Source organism: Pantherophis guttatus, chromosome 1 (assembly GCF_059756535.1).
Source record: "Pantherophis guttatus breed Tessera chromosome 1, ASM5975653v1, whole genome shotgun sequence".
Lineage (NCBI taxonomy): Eukaryota > Metazoa > Chordata > Lepidosauria > Squamata > Colubridae > Pantherophis > Pantherophis guttatus.
Genome location: NC_142063.1, coordinates 128260925 through 128286802, shown reverse-complemented (window position 1 = coordinate 128286802; position 25878 = coordinate 128260925). Strand labels below are relative to the sequence as shown.

General features: G+C 38.5%; 1 protein-coding gene across 8 annotated transcripts in view; it reads right to left on the bottom strand.

Annotated features, from left to right (window-relative positions):
• KALRN (kalirin RhoGEF kinase) overlaps positions 1-25878 on the bottom strand; it is a 589612-nt gene that overhangs the window by 155143 nt on the left and 408591 nt on the right. For 6 of the 8 annotated variants that reach the window (XM_034423023.3, XM_034422995.3, XM_034423032.3 and 3 more), the window contains 8 exons: positions 25586-25755; positions 20361-20535; positions 17746-17941; positions 13005-13171; positions 7133-7252; positions 4381-4599; positions 2211-2360; positions 531-645 (listed from right to left, as the gene is read on the bottom strand). In XM_034423023.3, coding sequence (XP_034278914.2) covers positions 531-645; positions 2211-2360; positions 4381-4599; positions 7133-7252; positions 13005-13171; positions 17746-17941; positions 20361-20535; positions 25586-25755 — 1312 coding nt within the window. The remainder of the gene's footprint in view (positions 1-530; positions 646-2210; positions 2361-4380; positions 4600-7132; positions 7253-13004; positions 13172-17745; positions 17942-20360; positions 20536-25585; positions 25756-25878) is intronic. The other 2 variants (XM_034423009.3, XM_087884068.1) reach the window with 1 other exon arrangement.

Below are 25878 nucleotides of genomic sequence, written 5' to 3'. Positions count from 1 at the left end.
TTTTTTGCATTTTTACTTTAGGGTTTAGAAACCCTACTGTGATGCAAGTGGAAACTTTTTGACATGATAAACCATGTTCTGAAGACAGCTTTTTGGGTATCCCTAAGGTTCATTGCTAATAAAGCCTTTACCTAGAACCCTTGTAAAGAAGGGAATATTAGTTTTGTAAACCTTTTTAAGGATTACAGACTTAGTCCTCAAGGTCAGTCTAACAGAATGAATTGCAGACATTTGTATATTTTAAATACCTCTAGAGGTAATAATCAGGTAGGAGGTTGATTAGTTAGATTATTCCTAATCTATACAATAGAACCATTTCCCTGATTTCCGAGCTGCGAACAAAATATTTCGCAACTCCTTGGGACATCTGATCATATTCGGTTTGGCCCACAAAGCTTGTAAGTGCATGCATTTCTGCCCTTATGTAATCCATCCTTACCCGAGAAGAGTATAAACAGAAGCAGTGAGTGCATGGTATGCAATATTTCTAACAGCTAAGATGCGATTCCCTTAATGTGAAGCTCACTGACCTTTCACTTGCTGTTCAGGCCCCCTGGTATGGCTCACTACTCCTGGCATGCTGACGTTGTTTCGATGGATGTACTTGAGAAACACTTCTGCATTCCTTCGTGCTAGTGTGCAGGCCTGTGGGCAACCCCCAAGACCCAGCACGACAGTTACAATTTTGACAAGTAAATTGGAAGAATAAAACATTAAGGAACCTTCTGAACTGTGACTTGAGCTTTATTTTCCCTTTTGACCTCTGAAGAATGTTGATGTGCATGAGAAAACATGAGAGGTCTTCAGACTGCGGTCAGACACCACCATCATTTTGGGGATGATATGAGGGAAAATATTACATAGAATCATTGACCGATTTCCAAGGGAAAAGCACTAATGTCCCAAGCAGGATGTTAATCTAGCTTTAATTCTAGAAGCTGCCAATCTATTTCTTCAGGAAGTTGGTCCTTCAAAGTTATACAATTGTCTCATCTGTATGTTGTTACTTAAAAAAAAAAGAGCTATGAGTTCTTTCAAAACATATTTATGTGTATTTATGTGGCATTAGGAAGGAAAGCCAGTCATTTCCTCCATCAAGAATACATACAGTTTAAGACCTACTTAGACCAATAGTGGCATTTTAATGCAAATCAAAGGCAAAGGTCTTTCCCAACCCTGACTTCCTATTGTACAACAATTTGTACAATGTACAATGCACAAGCCACTGAACAACTACTGTAACTGGAGGTGGTCTGAGCTGGGGAAATGAGAATTTGGAGAGAGGGACACCTTGACAAAAGAAAAGGATCTGATTTAAATTCTTTAACCTCTCAACGTAAGTACATCTTTTAAAAAAAAGGAGAAGAAAAAAACTCAAGAGGTTTCAATTGCTCCTCTGCTCTGTAGCTTACTTTCTTACTTTCAAGGTAATTGCCATCTTAGCTTAATACTTATCAGAGAAGCAAACATCTCATGGTTACTTCTCCTCCCCCCTCCAAAGAAAGAAGAAAAAAAGCAATTTGTGGATATTTTCCCAAAGTTACCTTCCTTCATGTTTTCCTGCTAGCCATTCTCTCTCTTTTTTAAAAAAATGTCGGAGGGCACACAATTATATTAGACTTCTATTTTTGCAGACATGATATTATCTTAGAAACAGCCCTGATGATATACCAAAAATCAGTGCATAGCTATTCTATTTAGGCTAGTGGAATATTCATACAAGGTAACAGCAGCAAATTCGTGTGAGATCATCTATTCCTTTTCAGAACAGAAAAAGTGCAAGCTAATTTTTTTTTTTTTTAGTTCTACAGAACTATAAGAATGAGAGGTTAAGGCCCGCAGTCTTTGAAATGGGTAATGTTACTGAAGAAGTTTATGCTTGTTTTATTAGGAGATTCTAAGCATGAAGAAATCTTAACCACCCTCTGTTTCATGGCCAGTCATGGTTCAGGCTATGCAGGCATGAAATCATTCTGGAGAAGAACATACATTAGGAATGCATGCACACGTTGTTCTCCTTTTGGCTCTTATTATAAAATAAGATGAAGGATACTTCTGTCCTACAAAACACAGTAGATCAAAGGCAGAACATAATTTATGTTCCTACAGACAGATTTCCATCCAAGTTAGTACCTAAGTTATTCCTACAGTCAGAACAAATGAACACCCCCCCACACACAGTTTCTAAAAACAGGGGAAATAGACTGGACCTTAAGAAAGGCTTCCTTCTGTTCCAGATGTTTGCTGATTAGGGGGATAACATGATCTATCTCAGAGGATGGTCCCAGCTTATCTCGACCTCCACACCAGTCTTCATCTCTTCGATATTCTTGCTCCAAGCTCTCCAGCACGCTGCAAACCTTGGGCATAAGCCAGAATACAATTGTGTAGTTATCAAAGTTACCTTTAAAAGCAGAAACAATTTACCATTAAAAAATGAACCTATCAACTGACCAAAAATATAGGCCCGATTCACAGATGTTATAGGAAATTCATCATACAGGAAGTTGAGATGAGGCAGCCTTCCCCCCTGGCGACACCCAGGGGGAGGGCCTTCTCTGTGGGAGCCCCAGCCCTGTGGAATGAATTGCCCCCGGAAATATGTAAGATCTCCAACCTCCGGGTATTTTGCTGTGCACTGAAGACCCTGTTGTTCCGCCAGGCCGGGCTATCGACATGATAATTTTAAATTGGGGTATTTTAAATTTCTGGGGTTTTAAATGGAGCCAAATCTATTTAATAATTTTAAATTTTAAATTGATGTTTGTCTTGTGTTTTTAAATAGGCTGTACAAAGCCCTGAGTCCTTCGGGAGAAGGGCGGTATAGAAATAAAATTATTATTATTATTATTATTATTATTATTATTATTATTATTATTATTATTATTATTATTATTATTTGAACCTCTACAAATATATTAGACGGCATCATCCCCATCCACTATGGCCATTGATAAGGAGTAATGGAACTTGTAATACTAAGTAACTGAAAAGTTGCTAGACCTGGGGTGTCAAACTCAAGAGCTGCTTAAATCTGGCCCATGGGGCTGGCCTGGACCAGTCTGTGGTGCCTCTGGAGGCCAAAACAGGCTGTGCAGGGCGGGGGGGAGCGTGCAGCCCCTGTGCAGCTTGTTTTCGGCCTCCCCGGCCTCCTACAACACTCTGCTGACCAAAAATGGGTCATGTGGGAGCCTTGTGAGGCCCCCACATGGCCCGTTTTTGGCCGGCAAAGTGCTGCAGGAGGCAGGGGAGATAGAAAACAGGCCACATGGAGGCCTTGCAAGGCCTTTGTGCAGCCCCTTTTTCATCGGGAGAGTGCTGCAGGAGGCTGGGGAGGCCAAAAACGAGGCATGGGCTTCGTGAGGCCTCCACGCACCCTGTTTTTGCCAGCAGGATGCTGCAGGAAGCATTTGTCCCATTTCCCCCTCCCGCCAGCCCGCAGAGGAGAGCTACAATGCTGATTTGGCCCTTGAAGAAATCCAGTTTGACACCCCTGGTCTAGACTGAGAACACAAGGTAGGAACACAAAGTATTCAAAAACATCATATTAACAAGACTGTGTAATACTGTGTATATGCGTATATACATACCAGGGGTGAAATCTACTTACCTTCCCTACCAGTTCGGAAGTGCACGCGCTGTGCGCACACACGCGGATCACGTGAGCACACGGACCCTCTGTGCAGAGGGTAAAAAACAGGTTACTTCCTGGTTAAAACCAGGGAGTAACGATGACCGGGTGGGTGGGCAAAGCCTCGTGCTGCCGTCGCTACTTGTTCTCCAAACCACCCGCTGCCATCGCTACCAGTTTGGCCGAACCGGTAGTATTTCACCCCTGATACATACACTGACATACTTGTCCATTTATTCCATTTATTGCTTATATATTGTATTGTATATTGGTGTTTTGTAACTATTAACTATGATGTTCTATGTTGAGCAACTGAACAGCATATTTAATACATAAGTTACAAAAAATAGTGTCATTTGATCTACCAGAGATTGAAATTTTAACTATATGAAAAATGAAATGTTAAGCTCATTCCTTGGGAGTGCTTTAAAACAATTTTGCCACATCCATCATGTTCCCAATAGGTAACCTTTTAATTACAGTAAGGTAATATAGAGAAGTCCTTTGTGCTCATTAGGGTTACCAAATATAAACTTCAGTGAACATTGTTGTTTATAGATGCCTAGAAAAACAAAGACTACAACATTATGTGCAACTCATTCACTATGTCTGATCACTCTATGTTACTGAATAATCAGTAGCAATTATAAATGGTAGCAATTACATCTTTACCTAATGGTCATTTCACACAGTAGTGGAGCGACTGCAAACAAACTGAACACCACTGGTATTGAGAATGTTCCTCTCACCTGCTCTGAAGTTTTATAGAAAGCAACAGAGGCATTAACCAGTTTCAGCCGGTCCTCCATCTTTAGCATGAGCTGCTGCCAATGTAAGGCCACTTTTTCTGCACATTCCCGGATGGCATCAGCATCGTAATGGCCGGCCTGCAGTAACACCTCTGCCTTCTGCTGTACCTGGAGGGCACTCTGGTGAGTCTTCTGCAAGGAAGTGGCATGAAAGAGGGACTGTGTATGTGGGGAGGAAAGAGAGAGTTGTACAGATGTGCCAAGCAAATGGTATAAAGAGGTGAGGTGTGAGCATGAAAAGATGAGAGAATGAAACACTTTTTAGAATGAGCATTCTGAAACAGTAAACATTCTGCATATTCAGGCAAGGGCATTTACTGATATTACTGATAATTCTAGATTTACATCCCAATTTTGGATAAAACAGCCCAAATGGCATTTAAGTAAAAATGATGTTGACATTTAATCTGGTGTGTTTGCTGAACAATTCTTTAGATTTTTTTTTGTTTTTGCATCATTATTATTAGCCTAAGATATGAAAACCCATATTCATTTTAAAAACATGAATTGTGCAATGTATGTATTCTATTCTAAACACATATTTTTTACTACGTGATCATCTCAAACAATTGAACCTCTGTATTTGAGAAGCAATTTTGTAGCTTATGTAAAGCTTACACATGGAAAGAAGTCCTATCACTGCAATAATTGCTGGCGATTTAACTGGTTTTATTTGCAACCCAGATAAACAGAAGGATTTAAGAGGGAAAGATTAAAGGATTTGCAAAGAAAACGCCCAATATATCAGCTAGACTTCCTTCACTTAGTAGTAAGTAACATGCTGCGATATCAAACACCTGATCTTTAATATTTAATATTTAAACTGCTAGCCCTCTACTCTTGGCAGCATGAATAACCACATTTCATTGGGGAGGAGGGACTCTTAGTTGGTATCAAGATTAAGCATCTCTGAAATATATAGCAAGCTATACAAATAGGAAATAAATATCTTGTTCCAAAGACGTGCTTTACTAATGCTGCCAAGATGTACTGAATGATAAAGAATTTCTTCAATGGATGGATAAACCATCCCCTTCCTTTCAGGGCTTGCCAGCATGGCAACATTTATATATATTATACTACTTATTAAAATATTGGGTAAATGGATTTCTGGAAGTATCTACAATAGTCAAATACCAGGAATATTCTGATTCTATTTATTTATTATTATTATTATTATTATTATTTATTTTATTATTCATATTTCTATGCCGCCCACTCTCTGAGGACTCTGGGCAGCTTACTAAAGACAGTATACTAAATAGCATATTGCCCCCAACAATCTGGGTCCTCATTTTACCCACCTCGGAAGGATGGAAGGCTGAGTCAACCTTGAGCCGGTGAGATTTGATCCACTGATCTGCTGAACTAGCAGTCAGCTGAAGTATAGCTGCAGTACTGCACCCTAACCACTGCACCACCTCGGCTCTATGATTCTGAATCAAGAGACAGAGTATAGTTTCCATTTTCTGTTATTCTACTTAGGCAATTTTCAAAAGTGACCCTAAAAGCGATTGTGAATTTCCTATAACAAAATTAATTGCTAAGCAATCCTAATTATCCACAACTTAATCCTTAACCCACCACTTGGGGAATATAATATTTATAGGAAGTAAAATGTGATGCAAATCCCAGCTGTTATTCCTAAAATACATACGTATGCTAACTTTGTGATACAGTAACTCATCTGCTCATCTAACGTATATTGTGTATCCTCAGTGGCTTAGCAAATTAGAACTGAAGTGATCCTCTTAGTTGGGCCAATCACTGTCTCCTGTCTGACCTGTCTCATCTGATTATTTTGGAGATATAAAAAAAGTCTGCTATCCGTAGTTCCCTAAGCTTCTTGAAGGTGCAATGAGATAGATAAGAAATAAACGAATTGCAGCTGTTTCCAGAAAAGCTATTTTTTTTCCTAATACAATCTCATAAAATACCATAATTTGAACTAGTCCCCTCATTTAAATAAGTGATAGAATAAACATTGGGACTTAGATATACTGAGGATCCCCAGAAAAATAAATAGATACTACTGCAATACAATGAAGTAGATTAAGATCAAAAGCAATCCTTTCCTTTTATTTACCGTACCTCCCTAGAGATAGATTTTTCTGGTATTAATTTGTATATGGACTACTGTAACCTTCGCTATTTGGTGAACAATATTCATATGCATTTTTATACAGAAATTGCGTCTGTCTTGACTGCTTCAGATTACACATATCTTGAGTGGAGCATGGGGAACAGGTATTTATTTATTATTTTATTTGGGGCAGGAAGATTAGTGGGATGTTAAAATATTGCTACTTCAAAACTTTTTGTGCTTAAAACAGCAACTGCCTCATACAGTAACCGTCTGCAGTTATAGTGGTGATGAAAAACTAACTTTGCAACCGGTCCTCACATTTATGACCTTCACGGGTCTGTAAAGCACAGAAAAGCTGAAGTAAAATCATAAGCACAGTTGTGGTTTCACTCAGCAATTGCTTCGCTTAATGACTTAGTTGCCGGTTCCAACTGCAGTTGCTAAAAGAGAGCTACCTGCCACACACACATACACATTAATTTTAGTTAATAGGGAAGTTTAACCGTTCATTGGAAATTACAGTATTTCTTCTCCTACTCCCTGAACACCATTCAGATTATCTTTGCAGTTTGCATAAGAAAAGTCAATGTGCACAGTAAACATTACCTCTATGGCCAGCTGAAACTGCTCATGCTCTCTCTGGAGCTGCTCAGCCTCTGACAAGGAACTTGCATTGACAAGACTGGCATTGAGCATTGATTCTCCATTACGGATCCAGCCAAGGACCTAGCAGGAAAAACAGACATTTTGAGATAACGATGTTTTTTAACTTCATGAAATAGCTGGGGTTCAGTTGCAGAGTGGATTGAAGTGTCACTAGCATCCAGACGTCACACTAATCTACTTTACTGAGAATTCATGAATCTGTATCTGGAACCACATTTTGAGGTAGATGAGGAAGGTGAGACAATATCAGCGGTGAGTTTCAAAACTTTTTATTACCAGTTCTGTGGGTGTGGCTTGGTGGGCGTGGCATGGCTTGGTGGGCGTGGCAGGGGAAGGATACTGTAACATTTCCATTCCCTCCCCACTCCAGGGGAAGGTTACTGCAAAATCCCCATTTCCTCCTGATCAGCTGGGACTTGGGAGGCAGAGAATAGATGGGGGCAGGGCCAGTCAGAATTTTTACTACCGGTTCTCCGAACTACTCCAAATTTCCGCTATTGCTTCTCCAGAACTGGTCAGAACCTGCTGAAACCCACCTCTGGACAATATCCAGACAAACTGGAGGTGTAATGAAAATAACAAAGTTGATTTTTCTGGTTAGAGAAATCTTGCTCTTCAAGATTCAGGCCTTCAGGCCTTTTTCACCATTTGACCTTGCCCCATGAGAGATACTGTGCATCAGATGATGCATTTTAGTTGTAATTAGATTTAGTTCAGAAAATTAATTATAATTAAATAAAAGGCATTGGTTTTGATGTAGACTAAGTATAACTAACTTACTCTGGATCTCTATGCGAGTCTATGACCATAATAAAAATTTGGTTTGATTGGATTACTCTGCATCTAATCCAATGAGACAAAATAACTTAGTGCCCTGTGTTACAAAGAAACAAAACCCATATATGAAATACTGTAAAGTACAAATAGTCCTTTATTAAATATCTATAATATGTACATTACATAATTTTTACGGAGTATATGGGATAAAAAATAAATAGAAATATATGAGATATATGATTTACAGCTAATTTACTTAAGAAGCTCCTCAAATTGTATTTTATCCAAAAGAGGCAAAGGCACCAGACTTGGCAATGTTACGTAGTTTGTTTCATGCAACTTTTTTCCTGAAAAATATTTCCATTTTCCAGATACATTTGTCTGTAGCTCCTTGAAATATTTGACATGGCTATAAACAAGATACCATCAACTTTCTTTTTATTTGTTGTTTTCATGTTTGTAAAAATTTATTGCTTCACAAAATAAAATTCAGCTGTTATTTGATACTCATCCAAAATCCATCTGTAGATGAAGTAAGAGCAAGGAAATTAATTAACAGTTATATTTAACTATTTAACTATTATTGCTACACAATAATGTCTAACAAACGCCCTTAGCCATCCTCATACAATCTTTTATTTTACATCTAGGTATCTTTTTTGCCACTTCATCTCGAAGAACTCCTCCAAAAAGTGTGGAGGAGGTTTCCTCTGGGATCGAGTCTGCCCAAACATATTCCATCCAAGGCCTGCTCTTTCAAGCAGCAATTACAGCTTCAGTTGAAGTAGGTGCTAAGACTTCAGAAACAACGACAAACTCCCTTTGAAGTCCAACTGAGTATATAATGTCCCTGGGCCAGACCAAATAAATCTGGTGGAATAAGACGACTCACAGCAGCCAGTTCGGCATGGATGGTTGGGCATGGCCAGGTGACTGTGGTTGGGTCAGTGCGACTGGGTTTGCATGGCCGGGTGGGCAGAGAGGAATGGGCATGAATAGATAGGAGCAGATAACTTGGCGCAGATGACTCAGTGCAGCCATGTGGGTATGGATGGGTCAGCATGGAACAAATCACCCTGGCCAACTGAATGTGGGTACAACTCAATGTCCTATCTCGCCTCCCTGAACTGCCAGCAGCTGAGCACGCATCTCCCAGAACTAGCACTGGAGCCCGGGGGTGGTTCATCCGCCACCTCCCCGAGAACAACTTCCCTATCACTCTCTTTTCCTCCTCTTTCTCCTCCTCCAGCCAGACTGGAGGCTGTGAAGATCTGGATGGGGAGGAACCGGCTCCTTCTCAACCCTAACAAGAGGCAGATTTTGGCCCACCTGGATCTCAAGAGCTGTCATGTTTAAATCTTCCCCAAGGGAGACAAAATCTCACCTTCTCCAAACCTTGCTGTCTACACACCAAGCCTCAATTTGATGCCTTTTGCCTCAAATTCACTAAGTAAACTTAAGTAACTCTTATTAGTATTTATACCCTGGAAATACTTATAAGTGTTCTAACTCTTTCAGTTATTTTGTCAATATTATAATAATCTTTTTCTTTCAATTCTTTAGTATAAAGAACTGTGAAAAATCAATCATTTATCTTGTGATATTCTAAAGATTTGCAGTGCCTTTTCTAACTTTAAATGTACTACCTTGGCATTGAAATTTATAGAGTACATAGAGGAAAACAGAAAACTTTATTAAATGAGAATAGCGGGAAAACAACCATTTAGAATGTCCATGGTCCTGAAGCGCAACCATATGTCAGCATTCTAGAATGCTCCAAACTTTGTACTGCATTAGCAAAAGTTAAGTAGGGTTAGCACCATGAGCTGTTTGGTGGCAATCTACTTTTCCTTGGCTTCTAAGAGCAAGAGTTACTTGCTAATAAATTTAAGACCATTTGTTGCCTCAACTATTCCAAAGTGAAAGTAAAGTACACTTGGCTCTCTACTGAAAATGAATAGCAAGCCAAAATCAATACAGATTCCAATTTTACTAAATGATGTTACTTATGACTCATTCTTCAGGAAGCCAAATTTAGCCAATACCTACCACAGTATGACAGGGCCATGATATATTTAAATTCAGCTGCTTCCAAGGAAAGCTATTGCTGCAATAATTCACAAGTCAATAAGCCATTGACTTTTAAAATATGGATCTGAACAAATAAGATCTTGCCACAGACTTCCTGAAAAGTATCTGAATGAAGAAAGCTCATAAATACTTGTAAAGAAATTAGTGAATCACAGGTTGTCAACCTTTCCAGGTAGACCAGAAAGACCAGGTGAGCTAATTCTACTTTATTGTAAGCCTTCATTAAGAGAATCTTGCAAGTCTGAAAGTACAAATCTTCCGCTATCTCTTTTTAGAGTCTGCTAAAATAGGGAGAGATCCTTTCTAAGTTTCTTTCTCTGCCTATTATGGAGGCTCCCCCTTTCTCTGCCTTTTATCTGATCATTCTAGGTATTCCCATGTACCATTATATAGGTACTCTCTTGAACTAGGTTTAAATGTTCACTTCTAAACCAATGCTACTTACTCTGCTTTTTTGACTATTGGTATGATATGATTAAAATTAATATTAAATATAATATTCATTGAGCAACTATTACATAGATAACCTTTAAAAATGAGAAGAACATTAGAGATAAAAACATATTAGAGAGGGCGCATTCCTAAATGGATGTAAAAGCGAAATTGGAACATGTAAAAAGGGACCTTTAAAAATTAGTTGTAAATTCAAGGAAGAATGGTGTATTTCCATAAGAATCATATAATAACTGAAATAATAAACATTAATTCCTTGAATATGATGTTGAACACTGGAATCTTCAGTTGGTTCACATTATTTTTAGCAGGGATCATATACTGACCATATTTGCGTATTGAGTATTTGCGGGACCGTCTTCTGCCGCCGATAGCCTCCCACCGGCCAGTACGCTCCCACAGAGAGGGACTCTTCAGGGTGCCGTCAGCCAGGCAGTGTCGGCTGGCAACCCCCAGGGGGAAGGCCTTCTCTGTGGCAGCACCTGCCCTCTGGAACGATTTGCCCCCAGAGATACGCATGATACCAGATCTCCGGGCTTTTCGCCGTGCCCTAAAAACTTTTCTTTTCCACCAAGCAGGGCTGGCGTAACCCCCCCCCTTTTGAGATGTTAGATTTTTAATTGTCTATGGGTTTTAGTTGGGATGTTTTAAATTTTGGGCCAAAGTTGTGTAATTCTTTTTAAAAAATTTAAATTTTGTATTGGAATGTTTTTTATTTTTGGCTGTGCACTGCCCTGAGTCCAGCAGAAGGGCAGTATACAAATTTAATAAAAATAAATAAAATAAAATAAAACATCATATCCCCATATATCATAATCCAAAACAATATCACTGGTTGCTGACTGATTTTTGAGAGAATAAATCTTTCTTTCCTTTTGATTCCATCTTTATTTTTGCTACCCGTGAGTTAATTTTTAAATCATGGTATGCTGTGGCAGATTCTGAAGCTATCTGGCGACAATGGCAGACAAAAAAGACAATTCGATTGTACAAATATTTTTAATTCTGAGCCTGATTGACTATTCTGAGCTCCGGATAAATGAGGGATTTGTCACAAGCTTTAAAATGAAAGAAACAAAGGATGCTCTTGTAGTTTCCAACTTTCTATCTTCATAGGATAGCTTGAAACTCATTTTTAAGAGCAAGGAACTCATTTTTAGAGTCCGCTCACTGTATTCCAATATTTATAGACCTTGAGGGTGTAATCATACTGTTACATGGATGAAAGTGGTTGAATAGAATTGTAAAGCAGATAGATTGCTGAGCTGCAGCAGCTAAATGTAAATTGAGCAAATGGTAAAGCAATCAAGGTCGTTTTACTTCCATATTTTGAATATATTCCAGACCAATAAACTTGATACCTCAAATTCGCCACTCTCCTGGCCTAAACAAACAGTCAATGGAATCATATACACAACCATTTTTCTTGTTAATTTATATTTCATGTTCTTGCCTCAACATGAAATATTCATCTCACAAGATGTTTTTTTAAAATGAGTAGAATTATTGTCCCATGGGTCAACAATAATGCATGAATCAAACCTTAGATATTTTTACATCAGTGTTTCTTTGCTTTATGCTTCATGCAAATCAAATAAACTTTTTCTGTATCATTAAAAAACATTATGATTTCTTCCAGCTTCTTGCACAGACTTTTATCAGTAGTGAAATGTTCCAGACTTGTATATCTTTGAATACAAGAAGTAAAACATTTACATGAACACTTCCCACAGACATAAAAACACCTCCCCAAACATTTTTGTCAATTCTTGGTCCAAATCTTTGTTCAAAACAGAAAGAGAACATATCCTATTAGACCAGGGTGTCAAACTCACAATGTCACGTTGTCGTCACATGACATATCATGACTCCCCCCCTTCTCTAAGCCAGCAGTGGGTGTGGCCAGTGCATGGCACATCCGGCCTGCATGTTTGACACCCCTGTACTAGACCCTAAAATGAATGAAAATGATGATAGTTTGTGGATTTTTTTCCATTCTGTCTGTTTTGAATGTTTATCACTTTATTCGTGTAAATATATGATACAATATGAGATGAAAAATATGTCCAGTTGGATTTTTAAAAAAAAATAAAATATTGAGAAAATAGAGCAGGGATGGGCAATTAATTTTCCAAAGGGGCCACATGAGAAACTTGGACTGTTGTGAAGGGCTGTCACCATTGCTACCATCACCAATAGCACCCCGACCCCCCCCCCAAGCTGCTGAGGGCTGGGCAGGGACAGTCAGAATGAGAGTAACACTGGCATTGCTGCACAAGAGGACTTTCTCTAAATGAGGTGGCAGCAATCACTGATCTTCACAGCCGCCTCCTCTTTCTCTCTATCAGCCGCATGGTTCACTTGAGCTACCTGTACTGTTGCAGATGTGGATTTTAAGAGGCTACCAGATTTTGAATGGTAGGGACAGGGTGTTTTAACAGCCGGCTTGATCATATAAGCGAAGAAGCAGAACAATGGCGAAATCCCTGACCTGCTTAACCTCTGCCTGCAGGTGCCGGAGCTGAAGGCACTGCTCGAGCCGTTTGTGCGTCTGATCAGCATTCAGCTCCAACTCGTGCTGTTTCTCATGAAGGAATTCCAGCAGCTCTTGCACTTGGATTGCTAGATCGATGTCCTTTTCACAGATCAGTTCAATTCCTGGAACAGAATAAACGTCCTCAGATGGGAAAAAAACCCTAGACAAGCTGCTTATTGCTCCCTTTTTGGGGAGGGAAGGGGAGCCCAGCTGATATGACCTATAATAATATCAGACTTTGGCTGAAGGTAAATTACGTTAGATTGAACCCATACAGTTGATACGAGCATTGGAAAACATATTCTTAGCTGCTCTTAATCTGGCATTTCTTGTGATTTTATTGAAGCTAGTGTCTGCATAGGATATATGTTCATGAACCAATATTATTCTTCCCATTTCATTCTTTCTTGGACGCAGCTACTTGAAATAACAATTTGCAACTGGAAAGAATGGTGTATTGAATCAAAGCAAGAAAGTATTTCTTCATATAAATATAAAGAACACAAATTAGAAGTTAGTTCCTTGTAACTATCCCATTAGTTCTCCTGCGTTAAGATAATATCATTCTTTCACAATGGAAAGAAAGAAGTAAACAAAAGTAAAGGACTTCATTTTTAGCAAATAAACAGAGAAGATAATCTGCTAAGCATGGGAGCACCATAGTTAGTCATACTCTTTTCTTCTGTGCAGTTTGTTCATTGTGAAGCGCTGCATTCTGAGTGAGTTGTTTTAATAATTAGATTTGAATTGTGGCATTAGAATGTTCAAGCAATGTTCTTTATATCTCCTTACTACTTCATTTATTCATTTGAAAATGTAGCTGATGTATTTCAGTACTTTAGTACTTCAATTCTACTTATGGGAACAATGATGTTAAATAAGAAATGATAAAGAAATGCACACCCATACACGTATACAGAATGATTCACGACTGAGCTGAATTATGGCTATTAGAAAATTCAATATTATACATTACTGCTATTCCAAATCAGCAATCTTTTCAGATTTGGTTGAACATCCCAAAGCAGACACTTAAAGTCATCTTTCAGATATGAAGGGAATGTTTATTTTAGCTATTTGACTAAACTTATAAGGACATATTGTTTGTAGGCACTGTTTGCAATCAACTCCACTTGAAAAGAAGTATCCTTGTTTAACGACCAGTTTTTCAGTGACTGTTTCAACCTAAAGCAACACTGAATAAATTATAGTTAAGACTGGACCATATACTTACGTTTATCACTGTGTCTGCAGTCACATGATCTGGATTTGCAACCTTCCTTGCTGACTTCCCACAAATAAGTCAAAGGGGAAGCTGACAGGAAGTTGGAAGTTGCAGAAATGTGAAGTTCTCACTTAACAACTCGCATGGTCCTTACTTAATGATGGCAAATGGGACTCCTGGAAATGTTATCACTAAGTGCTGTGTTTGCACGGTTTCTAAATTTAGGATTGCATTACTTAATTACTGTTTCCAGGTCCAATTAATGAAGGACTATCAATATTGCTATCATAACATTGAATGATTTAATTTTCTTAGTACTCATTATAAAAACAAATCACATTTCAGACAAGGGAAAATCCTATGGTCATTTAGCAGAATTTTGGAAATCTGACCAGTATTATATTTAGAGTTGACAAGCAGTTTAAGCTAAATATACTGCTCAAAAAAATAAAGGGAACACAAGCAGAAGACATCCGAGATCTGAATGAATGAAATAGCCTTATTAAATACTTTATTCTTTACATACAGTAGTTTATACACTGCTCAAACAACTAAAGGGAACACAAAACTACTGTATGTAATGAACAAAGTATTTAATAAGGCTATTTCATTCATTCAGATCTCGGATGTCTTCTGCTTGTGTTCCCTTTATTTTTTTGAGCAGTGTATATCTGTAGATAATTAGGTAAGAAGCATGATGATCACCACAGGATAGATGATTGATAGAGGATAGATGAGATTGCACTGATAAAACTGATACCTTTAGTTTTCTGATCAATATTATTTATCTCAAAATTCACTATTAAAATCTATTTGGTGTAAATCACAATTATGTTTCTGCTTATAAGATACATCTGCATGAAGTACCTTCTTTTCGTACTTCCCTGTTATGATTTTTTTCCTTTTCCCTCCCCCCATACCTTCCAAAACCAAAATACTGTATACTGATACTATAAATAAATACTGTATACAAGACGCTGTATACAAGATACTATAATGTGGACAAGGATTGTTACTGGAAGAATTAAAATTACAAAGGCGATAAAATTAAGTGGGCAGGGTTCTCTTGGGCAGAAGAGAAGGGAAAAACATGAAAGGGTAGCAATTTTATTAAAAATGATGGTAATTTTCTTGAACTCAGAGGTAGAGTTTAGTACTTCAACTAAAGGTTGAAGTTTTTTATCCAATACTGTGTTTCCCCAAAAATAAGACCCTGTCTTATATTTTTTGAACCCCAAAATAAGCGTTTGGCCTTATTTTCAGGGAGGTCTTATTATTTTGGGGCGCATGGGGTAAGATGAGGCTCCTCTTGCCGTCTTACCTGATTTCCAGCTCTGTCTCCCTAACCCTAACCAGAGGAAATGGCGGGGACCAGCTGTGCTTGCGTTTAAATATTTTAGTGCATGCACCCAAAAGCCTGATTGGGCTTATTATCAGGGGATGTCTTATTTTTGGGGAAACACAGTAAAAAGAAGGTGTGCATTGTATGAAAAGAGTGCAGATAACCAAAGCTAATAAAAGTTCTAGTTCTAATTCTCTCACAGACCAAAGCAAACAGCTTGGTATGAGATTTGGCCATCGCTGAAACAAGAAAGAGATGGAAACTATTTTTCCCTTAACCAAAGGAGAGTTACTTGCAGTCCTTTACATACATAGAAAAAGATACATTTAATTAATTGATTGCATATTTGATCAACGAGTTGTTGCAGTTCATTTGCAGTGGCTTCTTTGGCTTTGTACAACAAATCAGATCTGTCCAGCTTGCCAGGAAGAAGCCTACCAATAGATTCAGTGGTCATGTGATAAAATACATTTTAACAGTGATATAAAGAACAAAACTTAGTGATGCGGTGGCCTAGAGGTGGAGCTCTCGCCTCACAATCAGGAAAACTCACAATGTGAGTTCGATCCTAGGTAAAGGCAGATATTTCTCCCTCTGGGCACACTGTGAATGTATCTGCTGAATAAAAACTCCGCACTAGTGACAGGAAGGGCATCCGGCCAGTAAACATTCAGCTCCATTCAAGTTGCCCAGATTCCACCCCACAAGGGATTATGTGGTCGTTAAAAGAAGATGATGATATAAAGAACAAAATCTATGTGATCTAAAAAGATCTATACCCCAAGACACTTAATGTTTGAAAAAGAAATACTTACCAGCTGTATCAGCTATTACAAACTATGACTGCAAATACATCAAAGATCTGCAGCAAAGTGTATATTAAATTCTGGAAAAGTCCTGAAGACACACAGCATCCTATATAGGCTAACTCTAATAAATGTGTGTCCCATGTCTCACATTTATTTTTTTTTAAAATCTGTCTCTCCAAATGGGAAGATGACTAGGCTCTAAACAGGAAGTTCCGGATCCATTCTGCCTTATTGGAAATGAAGAAATTGTTTTGTTTGGTCAGGAGGAACAAACTGCTTTCACTTTTATGTATTTTTCTTTCCCATACAGCTGTTTACAAAACCACATATGCAGGATGATCATTGTCTCAGTCCTGAATTTGCTTGTGTTTTAAGTATTATGGTAAATCCTTGATGAAAAAAGAACCCCTCGCTATGTAGGAGCTTTTCCCTAAATCAGTTGTGAGCTAAAAAGGGTACACTGAGATGATTACATAGGCCATATAACATTTGCACAGAAACAGAGAGCTATGGTGGCACAGTGGTTAGAATGCAGCATTGCAGGCTAATTCTGCCGAATGCCAGCAGTTCGACCCTGACTGGCTCTAGGTTGACTCAACCTTCCATCCTTCTGAGGTCAGTAAAATGAGGACCCAGATTGCTGGGGGCAATATGCTGACTCTGTAAATCGCTTAGAGAGGGCTGTAAAGCACTAGGAAGCGGTATATAAGTCTAAGTGCTACTGCTGTTGTTATTTCAAGCCAAATCAGATGAAAAGCAAAACAGAATCCTTAATGTGAAGAGACAGAAGTAATGTGCCTTTGCCCCTATAGTATTTTGTTACTGTGATGACAGGATTAGTTTTTTGTTTTTTTTAAAAAAAATACTTTGATTGATGGCATTACAAAACATGGGTTCAAGTCATTTTTCTTGGTAATTTTAATACCCTGAGATTGTCTCGAATAGATAAAACACCAAAACTTCAGATTTCAAAGAAGAACAGGATTCAAAACGGAAAGGGCAAAATATTTGATGTGGTTCTGATTCCTTTTTCATTTTGTTTAAACTACCAGTTATCCATTCTGGGGTTGTTTTTTTGCCACTTGTCTTTTGTATCCTGCCCCCCCTTTTTTTTAGGATTTACCTGGTTTTATGAAATCTGAGAGATTAAGTAAATTTCTATCTGGATGTAGGAAAGCTTTTACTGTAGTACGGGAAAATCAAATGACTGGGAAAATCAAATGACTTTTGATTTAATTTCCTTCGTATTTATTCCTGGTAGACATCTCTGGTCATACTGTAGTACATTTCTGTGAAGACAAATTTATCCCTTCCACTTACCTGAGGCTTGCACTTCCATAATGTACTGGTGCAAATCTTGTCCTTGCTGAATGACTTCAAAGGTCATATTGTTCATAGCCAGTTTCCTCTCTGTATGCCGCTGCAGACGTTGTTCAGCCAAGGTGAGATCCTCGGTGTTGAAATCATTCATTTGACGTAGTAAATCCTCATTCCAGGCATCTAATTCAGCGGTCACCTTCAAAGTATAAAAGAAAAAAGAAAAAAAGGAATGCAGAATAAGCAGGCAAAATCATTAAAATTAAGATTACCAGGGGAAAAATATCTAAAATAGAGTGTGTAACCACAGAAGAGAATAAACCTAATTACATTCCAGAAATTTTAAAATTACCATCACCTAAGCTACAGTGAAATTGAGAAGCGCTTTAATTATGTGTTGTTTGTAAAGAGGTTCATTACTGTAAAAACTTAGAAAATCATTTTAGACTGAAAATTATGAATGCTTAAAGGAAATCTTCAAGTTAGCGATCGTTAGACATGCCCAAATTAGAACAAATTAACTACCCATGAGATTGCTTAAGCTTCCTTAAGCTTAATGTTTGTTTTTTCAAAAGCACTTGATTTAAAAAAAATAAATAAAAAGAGCTGCCTTTTCAAGCATGCCAGTGTTTTTGAAATTATTTATTTAAAATATTTTTATCCCTGTTTTAAATCTAAAAATCCCTACAGGGCTTAGAACATTATAAAAAAAACTCATAATCAAATGTGCAATAAGAATAACAGTGACACAGAAGCAACAAAACCATCAATAGTTATCTTATGCCTACAACTGGATTTGACTTATAATCACAACTGAGCCCAACATTTCTGTTGCTAAGTGAGATATGTGTTTAGTGAATTTTTCTCCATTTTACGACCATTCTTGCCACAATTGTTAAGTGAATCACTGTAGTCAGGTTAGTAACATGGTTGTTAAATGAATCTGGCTTCCCCATTGACTTTGCTTATCAGAAGGTCACAAAAGCTGATCACATGATCCTAGGACATGGCAACCATTCTTAAATATGAACCAGTTGCCAAGCATCTGAATTTTGATCCCATGACCACAGGGAGGCTGCAATGGTTGTAAGTGTGAAAAATAGTTGCATTTATGACCATTTACAATTTTTAACAGTGCCTTGTAACTTTGAATGGTCACTAAACAAATGATTGTTTGTTTATATTTATGTTATGTTATGTTGTTGATTAACAAGAGCCTTGGTGACGCAGCAGACTAAAGTGCTGTTAAGTAACACCAGCTGCTTGCAATTACTGCAAGTTTAATTCTCACCAGGCTCAAGGTTGACTCAGCCTTCCATCATTTCGAGGTAGGTAAAATGAGGACCCGGATTGTGGGGGCAATAAGCTGACTTTGTATAAAAAAAGAACACCACTTGGGGGGTGGGGCGAAAGCCCTACTAAGCAGGTATATACAAAAGTATGAAGGCTATTGCTTAACGCATTGTAAGCCGCCCTGAGTCTCCAGAGAAGGGCGGCATATAAATCGAACCAATAAATAAATAAATAATTGTAAGTCATGGACTACCAGTGCTTTACAAAGCACAATAGCTAGATTCATAGAAACCCAATCTTGCATCTCTTTATTTAAAAGTTACATTCAACTGAATTCAATATTTTTCTATATAGAAGAGTAACTATCATACTTCATGCCGGAATACTTATTCATATTAATTTGGCCTCAATAAATGCCTTCTAGAAGCATATTGGAGGAGAATGGTCCTTTCCCACTGCAGTTCCCTAGCAGCTGGTATTCAGAACATGCTGTCTTATTCTGGAGGTGGTATGTTCTCAGCAGACCTAGTGCTACAGACTGATAAATTTGGATCTAATGACCTAATGGTGATAGAAGGGTTTCCTTTAATGGTCATGTGAATTACTGGAATTGTGAAGTCTTCCTCAAACATTATTCCACCAGTATTCCAAGTTTTCTAGCTGTCATGTGTTCCAGCAATATACAAAATGAAGCAAAATGAAAACTATTTGTCTTGTAACAAAGAAAGATGCCAAACATGCACTTTCACCTTTTAGACCTACAGAAATCATGATTCCAAGGACCAAAATATTTGTTTTTCGGAATATGTTAACTAACGTATTTCCTTTGGGATAAACTTCAGCCTATAAATTATTATGCCCATTATGAGGGATTATTGCAGAGAAGGCCTGGTCTATGGAGTTCTAAAATTCTGCCCAAATTCTAATCCTAGCAAAACTGCATTAAGTTTAAAACTCATCATTTTATTTGCAGATTATTGTATGCATTTGCATTCTGCTTGGAGCTAATAGTATTTGCCTAGGTACTATTTTCTATCCTGCATTCTGAAAGCCTGTATAAATCACCATTCTGCAATCACCTATACTTACCGATATAAAGAGTGCCATTATTTCTAACAGAAAAAGATCCTATGCCTCTACTTTCCATAATCATATTCCATTAATAGCTTAAGTGTTGGTCCTTGTTTAATTAGATAGAAAGGCTGCAAGACATTTGAAAATATTACCGTTCTGTTGATTCCTAACAACTCATTTTATATCAAATAAGACCTGTTCCCATTCCGTAGGAGCCTCTTTCATTTTGGAATGGCCAATGCAATTCTTACCTCAATAGTGTACTGTTCAAAAATCCGGAGCTGAAGAAAGATATCCAGCTTAATTTTTCTCTCATGGAAGAGCTCTTCCATCTGCACCTGAGCTTCATCAAGCTGCTGGAGGACAGATTCAATGTGGCTGATGGAACTATTATGTGGTGTTTTATTGTTAGAGACCGCTGAATCTCTGTGGTAAAGTCAAAACAAATGGTTAGAAACCCAGTGTTGATAAAGGCACTAAGAAAAGACAAAATACTCTATTCTCCCACCCCTTGTTTTCCCAGTTGCAATGTATGGCTGTGAAAGTTGGACCATAAGAAAGGCTGAGCATCAAAGAATTGAGGCCTTTGAACTATGGTGCTGGAGAAGACTCCTGCAAGTCCCTTGGACTGCAAGGCGATCAAACCGGTCAGTCCTAGAGGAGATCAACCCTGAAGGGCCAGATCCTGAAGATGAAACTCAAATATTTTGGCCACCTAATGAGAAGGAAGAACTCACTGGTGAAGAGCCTAATGCTGGGAAAGATTGAGGGCAAAGAAGGAGGGGACGACAGAGAATGAGGTGGCTGGATGGAGTCACTGAAGCAGTAGGCATGAGATTAAATGGACTACAGAGGATGGTAGAGTACAGGAAAGCCTGGAGGAAAGTTGTCCATGGGGTCGCGATGGGTCGGACACGACTTTGCAACTAACAACAACTCTCTATTTTACTGATCGCTGAAAAACTGAATGGGCCTTCACCTCTTTCATCAGCCTAATGCCTGAACTTCCTCAATATTATATACTGAGTTGACTACAGTATATCTCAAGGCATTTTTGTCCTTTTTTGCATTAATGAAGAATTGCAAAGAAAAAGAAGAAAAATATACCAATGGCATACGAATCCCTTCCAGAGCTTTGTCTCCTGTTTGTTTTATTTCATGACATTCTGGTTCCCTACCAATATTTGGTCTACTTAAAAACCCTTCCCCTTAAGCAACATACTACATTGTGCGAAACGGTAGTGGAAATCATGCAAAAATTTATGTAACATTTATTCCTATTAACTATATGTTATTGAGGCAAGGTGGGATTTCTTGATCTATAGTCAAGCAATGTTTATTTAATGCCACAAAAATAATCAATTACACAAGCTTTCAAGATTCATTCATTAGGGATTTATTAGTAAAGATTTTGTAAAAAATGGGTGAAAACTGGTGAAACCCTACATGTTACCTTAAATGAGGCATCACTTTTAAGTCTGCATCCCTTTCCTGCCCCGGCTTATTTATTTTTTTTCTCTGTAACTTAATAAATTCAACACTCCCAGGTCTTTAGCTTTAATGGCATGTGAGAATGACCTTAAGGGAAGAGAGGAAGAGATGCTGCCTAGGATCAGACAAGAGAGAGTAGAGCCCCCACCCCAGTAGGTTAATAATCAAAGGAAGAAATTTAGGAAGGACTCACCCTAACTGATGAGGCAGTTAAAAGTAGTGGTGGGAGATTTGTACCTTCAGATGTACAAGATTCTTTTAATGTAGTCTTATAGTACAACCCTTCCTTACACCTGGGAGGATTGACATTAGCTGCCCTCCACTTTCCCTTCACCTATTTGTCTTTGTACCAATTTAGGAAGAATGGTTTTTTTCTGCACTTTCGAGCCAACCTTGACCCCTGGCAACTGCCTGGACACATTCTTGTAGTTTTTTGGGCAATATTTTGAAAGAAGCCACTGCCTTCTTCCTAGGGCTGATAAGAGAGGGACTGGCCCACAGATGACTTTACATGAGAGCCAGTTTAGTGTACTGGAGGGAATATGGCTTACTCTGTTTTATATGATGTAGGATACTCTGTTAGTGCTACCATATCTGCAAAAATTCAGATGAATACTAGTGAATAACAAAAAGGGAAAGGGAAAGATTTTGCTATGGTCTGATGATCATCTGGATTGCCATAATCCAGCTATGGTTGCACTAATTATCATAGGTTCTCTGTTTATTATCTATTAATTATCTATTATCTACTACTTACCTGCCACCTACCTACCTACTAATGCAACGGTAAGTAGAATACAACTATAAATAAAACATTATCAAGGGATTAGGGATTTTCTCCCCATTTATTCAGATCTATCAAGGAGCACTCCACACATTCCTTGTAAATGATAACACTATCATGTTAGTTAGAGGATAACAGATTGGAGTAGAACCTGCAGCTTCTCATGTCTACATTTAAAATGGTTGCCTTAAGTTACAATAAGAGATGACTCAGAATCTAAGAATATTATTATTATTATCTGAGTTTTATAAGAGCCTTGACCTATACAAACCAAAACAAAAGCAACAACAACACTTTGAATTTTAATAAAAGCTGTCATTTGCCCTTTTCTTGTAGCCTAATATTTGGAAGAAAGAGAGAATTTGAACAAAATATTCCACAAGGGGCAGTAACTGATCTTATCAATTTCTGGTACTGGTCTATCCACTAATTGCTTCAGATCCATCCATCATGAAATATGGAATATGCTGTTCCTGAGGAAGTACAGTTCAGAACAAAAAATAAGTTACCCAATCTGTGACTGGGTTTCATTATCTACCCATCCGGTCATGTGGGAGATTTAGATTGTTTGACGGGAATAAAGAATAAGAAAAGACTGGGGAAAAGCGCATTGTAAGCCGCCCTGAGTCTCCGGAGAAGGGTGGCATATAAATCAAATTAAAAAAAAAAAAAGCAACCCCAAATACATGTTGAAAAAAGTTAAAGCAAGTTTTTACTATGTTTTAGCTAACTAGGAGGAAAAATTTATTCCAACACAATGTAAAGGTAAAGGTTCCCCTCGCACATACGTGCTAGTCATTCCCGACTCTAGGGGGTGGTGCTCATCTCCGCTTCTAAGTCGAAGAGCCAGCGCTGTCTGATGAAGATTCCGTGGTCAGGTGGCCGGCATGACTAAATGCCAAAGGTGCACGGAATGCTGTTACCTTCCCACCAAGGTGGTCCCTATTTTTCTACTTGAATTTTTACATGCTTTCGAACTGCTAGGTTGGCAGAAGCTGGAGCAAGTAATGGGAGCTCACTCTGTTACGTGGCACTAGGGATTCAAACCGCCGAACTGCGGCACTAGGGATTCAAACCGCCGAACCTTTCTGATCAACAAGCTGAGCGTCATAGCCACTGAGCCACCACATCCCTTTAACACAATGTAAAATGTGCTAATAAAAAAAAATCACTGCCTTCATAAACACATCTTCTGCATGAAACCAAAGCAAAGCAAACCAAAACAAATCATAGTGGGGAAGAGATTCAGATCAGGAGTATGATCTGGAGGGTTTAACCCTTTGCTATGTTCTGCTTTCTCACTGAGAATTGCCAGTACTATGGGAGAGAAATCAGAGTTCTGTCTAACTTTTTAACAGCACAACAATTCCAATCCTATATATTCTACTTCACTTCTACTGTAATGCTCAGTAAAAATGCAATGGTTCTGAAATGCAGTAAATGTTTAGAAGCTGAAAGATCTGTATACAGAGGTGGGTTTCAGCAGGTTCTGACCAGTTCTGGAGAACCGGTAGTGGAAATTTTGAGTAGTTTGGAGAACCGGTAGTAAAAATTCTGACTGGCCCTGCCCCCATCTATTCTCTGCCTCTCAAGTCCCAGCTGATTGGGAGGAAATGGGGATTTTGCAGTAACCATCCCCTGGATTGGGGATGGAATGGAGATTTTACAATATCCTTCCCCTGCCACGCCCACCAAGTCACGCCCTCCAAGCCATGCCATGCCCACCAAGCCATGCCACATCCACCAAGCCACACCCACAGAACTGGTAGTAAAAATTTTGAAACCCACCACTGTCTGTATACAAATATTTTTTTAAAAAACAGAATTTTCTTTATAATAGTGAATATGATTCATCTTAATAGATTCTTCTGCCAAACTGACAAAAAGGTTGATCGGCTTTCTGAAAAAGAAATAAATTGTTTCCAGAGCATTTTTAATTAAATGCTATTAAGCCGAACTGAATAAAGCCTCTACAGGTAGTCCTTAATTTAGGATCATTTGTTTAGCATCCCGTAGTGCAGTGGTTAGAATGCAGGACTGCAGGTTAACTCACTGCTCCTCCAGCAGTTCCATCCTGATGGGGCTCAAGGTTGACTCAGCCTTCCATCCTTCCGAGGTGGGTAAAAAGAGGACCCAGATTGTTGGGGGCAATATGCTAACTCTGTAAACCGCTTAGAGAGGACTGTAAAGCACTGTGAAGTGGTATATAAGTCTAAGTGCTATTAATATCCCTTCAAAGTTACAATGACCTTGTGATTGTTCCATGCACTTACAACCATCACAGCATTGCCTCAGTCATGTGATAAAAATCCGGGTGCTTGACAACCAACATGCATTTACAGTGGTTGTCAGCTACAACTTTCCCAGTTGGCAGGCAAAGTCAATGGGGGAAGCTGGATTTGTTTAAAAACTGTGCAATTCACTTAACAATTGCGGGAAAAAGATTGTAAAATCAGGCACAATTCACTTAGCCACCATGCTTAGCAACAGAAACTCTGTTACGGTCATAAATCAAGGACTACTTGTACAGAGTCACAAACCTTGGGACTTTAATATTTCAACCAGGCTGTAGGTGTTTGTGGAAACCTATATATTCCATATAGTCGCTTTTTAGGCACATGCTGTAAATTGCATAAGCCCAGTACAATTGGAAAGTAGGTATCAGATGAAAGCTTGAAATCTTTATTGTGCCACAGGGATTTTATACTAAAAACTGAAAGCTCTTACAGGTGAAAAAATGGTAATGATATATTAAAGGCATATGTTTTATTTAGTGGATTCCAGACACTGCTTAGCAGGAATAAGTATTTAAACCACAAGGCCTCCATTTATAACAATTTAATAATGTTCCCCAAATTTCCACTTTAAACATATTTAGGCAGTACCATTTAATCATAGTCAGTTTAGTACACCTGCAGCTCTCTTCATCCATTACACGCAGCGGTCCAGGTGAACTGAGATTACTTATTATTCATCTCCACAAATCATCCCTTATAGTTTCAGTGAAATGATGCACTTAAAAATTATTTAATGATTACAGGTACTTCTATGCTCCTTCTGCCAGGCGAATCAAGGCAGTTTCCCAGCAATAATAAAACAGGTGAGCTATGCCAAAATAAATAGCAATATGGTTCTAAATCTAGTTAAGAGAGAAGCACTAATTTCCACATGGAATTCTAAGGTATGTCCCAAGGTGCTCACCTGAGCTGCTGGATTAGATCTTCCCCTTCTTTGATGACATTGAGAGTGGCATCCAGAGTAGCTGTTTGCTGCTGCTGGAACTGCTTTATGAGTTCCTGAACGGCATCTACGGAGTCAGCACAAACATCTTCCAAGAGCTCCTTCTGCAGGTCTTCCATCCATGTCCACAGCTGGCAAAGAGGGGAAGAAAGAACAAGCAAAAGATATCAGAAGAGGCAAAGGTGGGGATGGATGGGTGGGTGGGTGGGAGAACAATGGGCAGGAAAGGATGGAGGTATTGATCTTAACCCTTT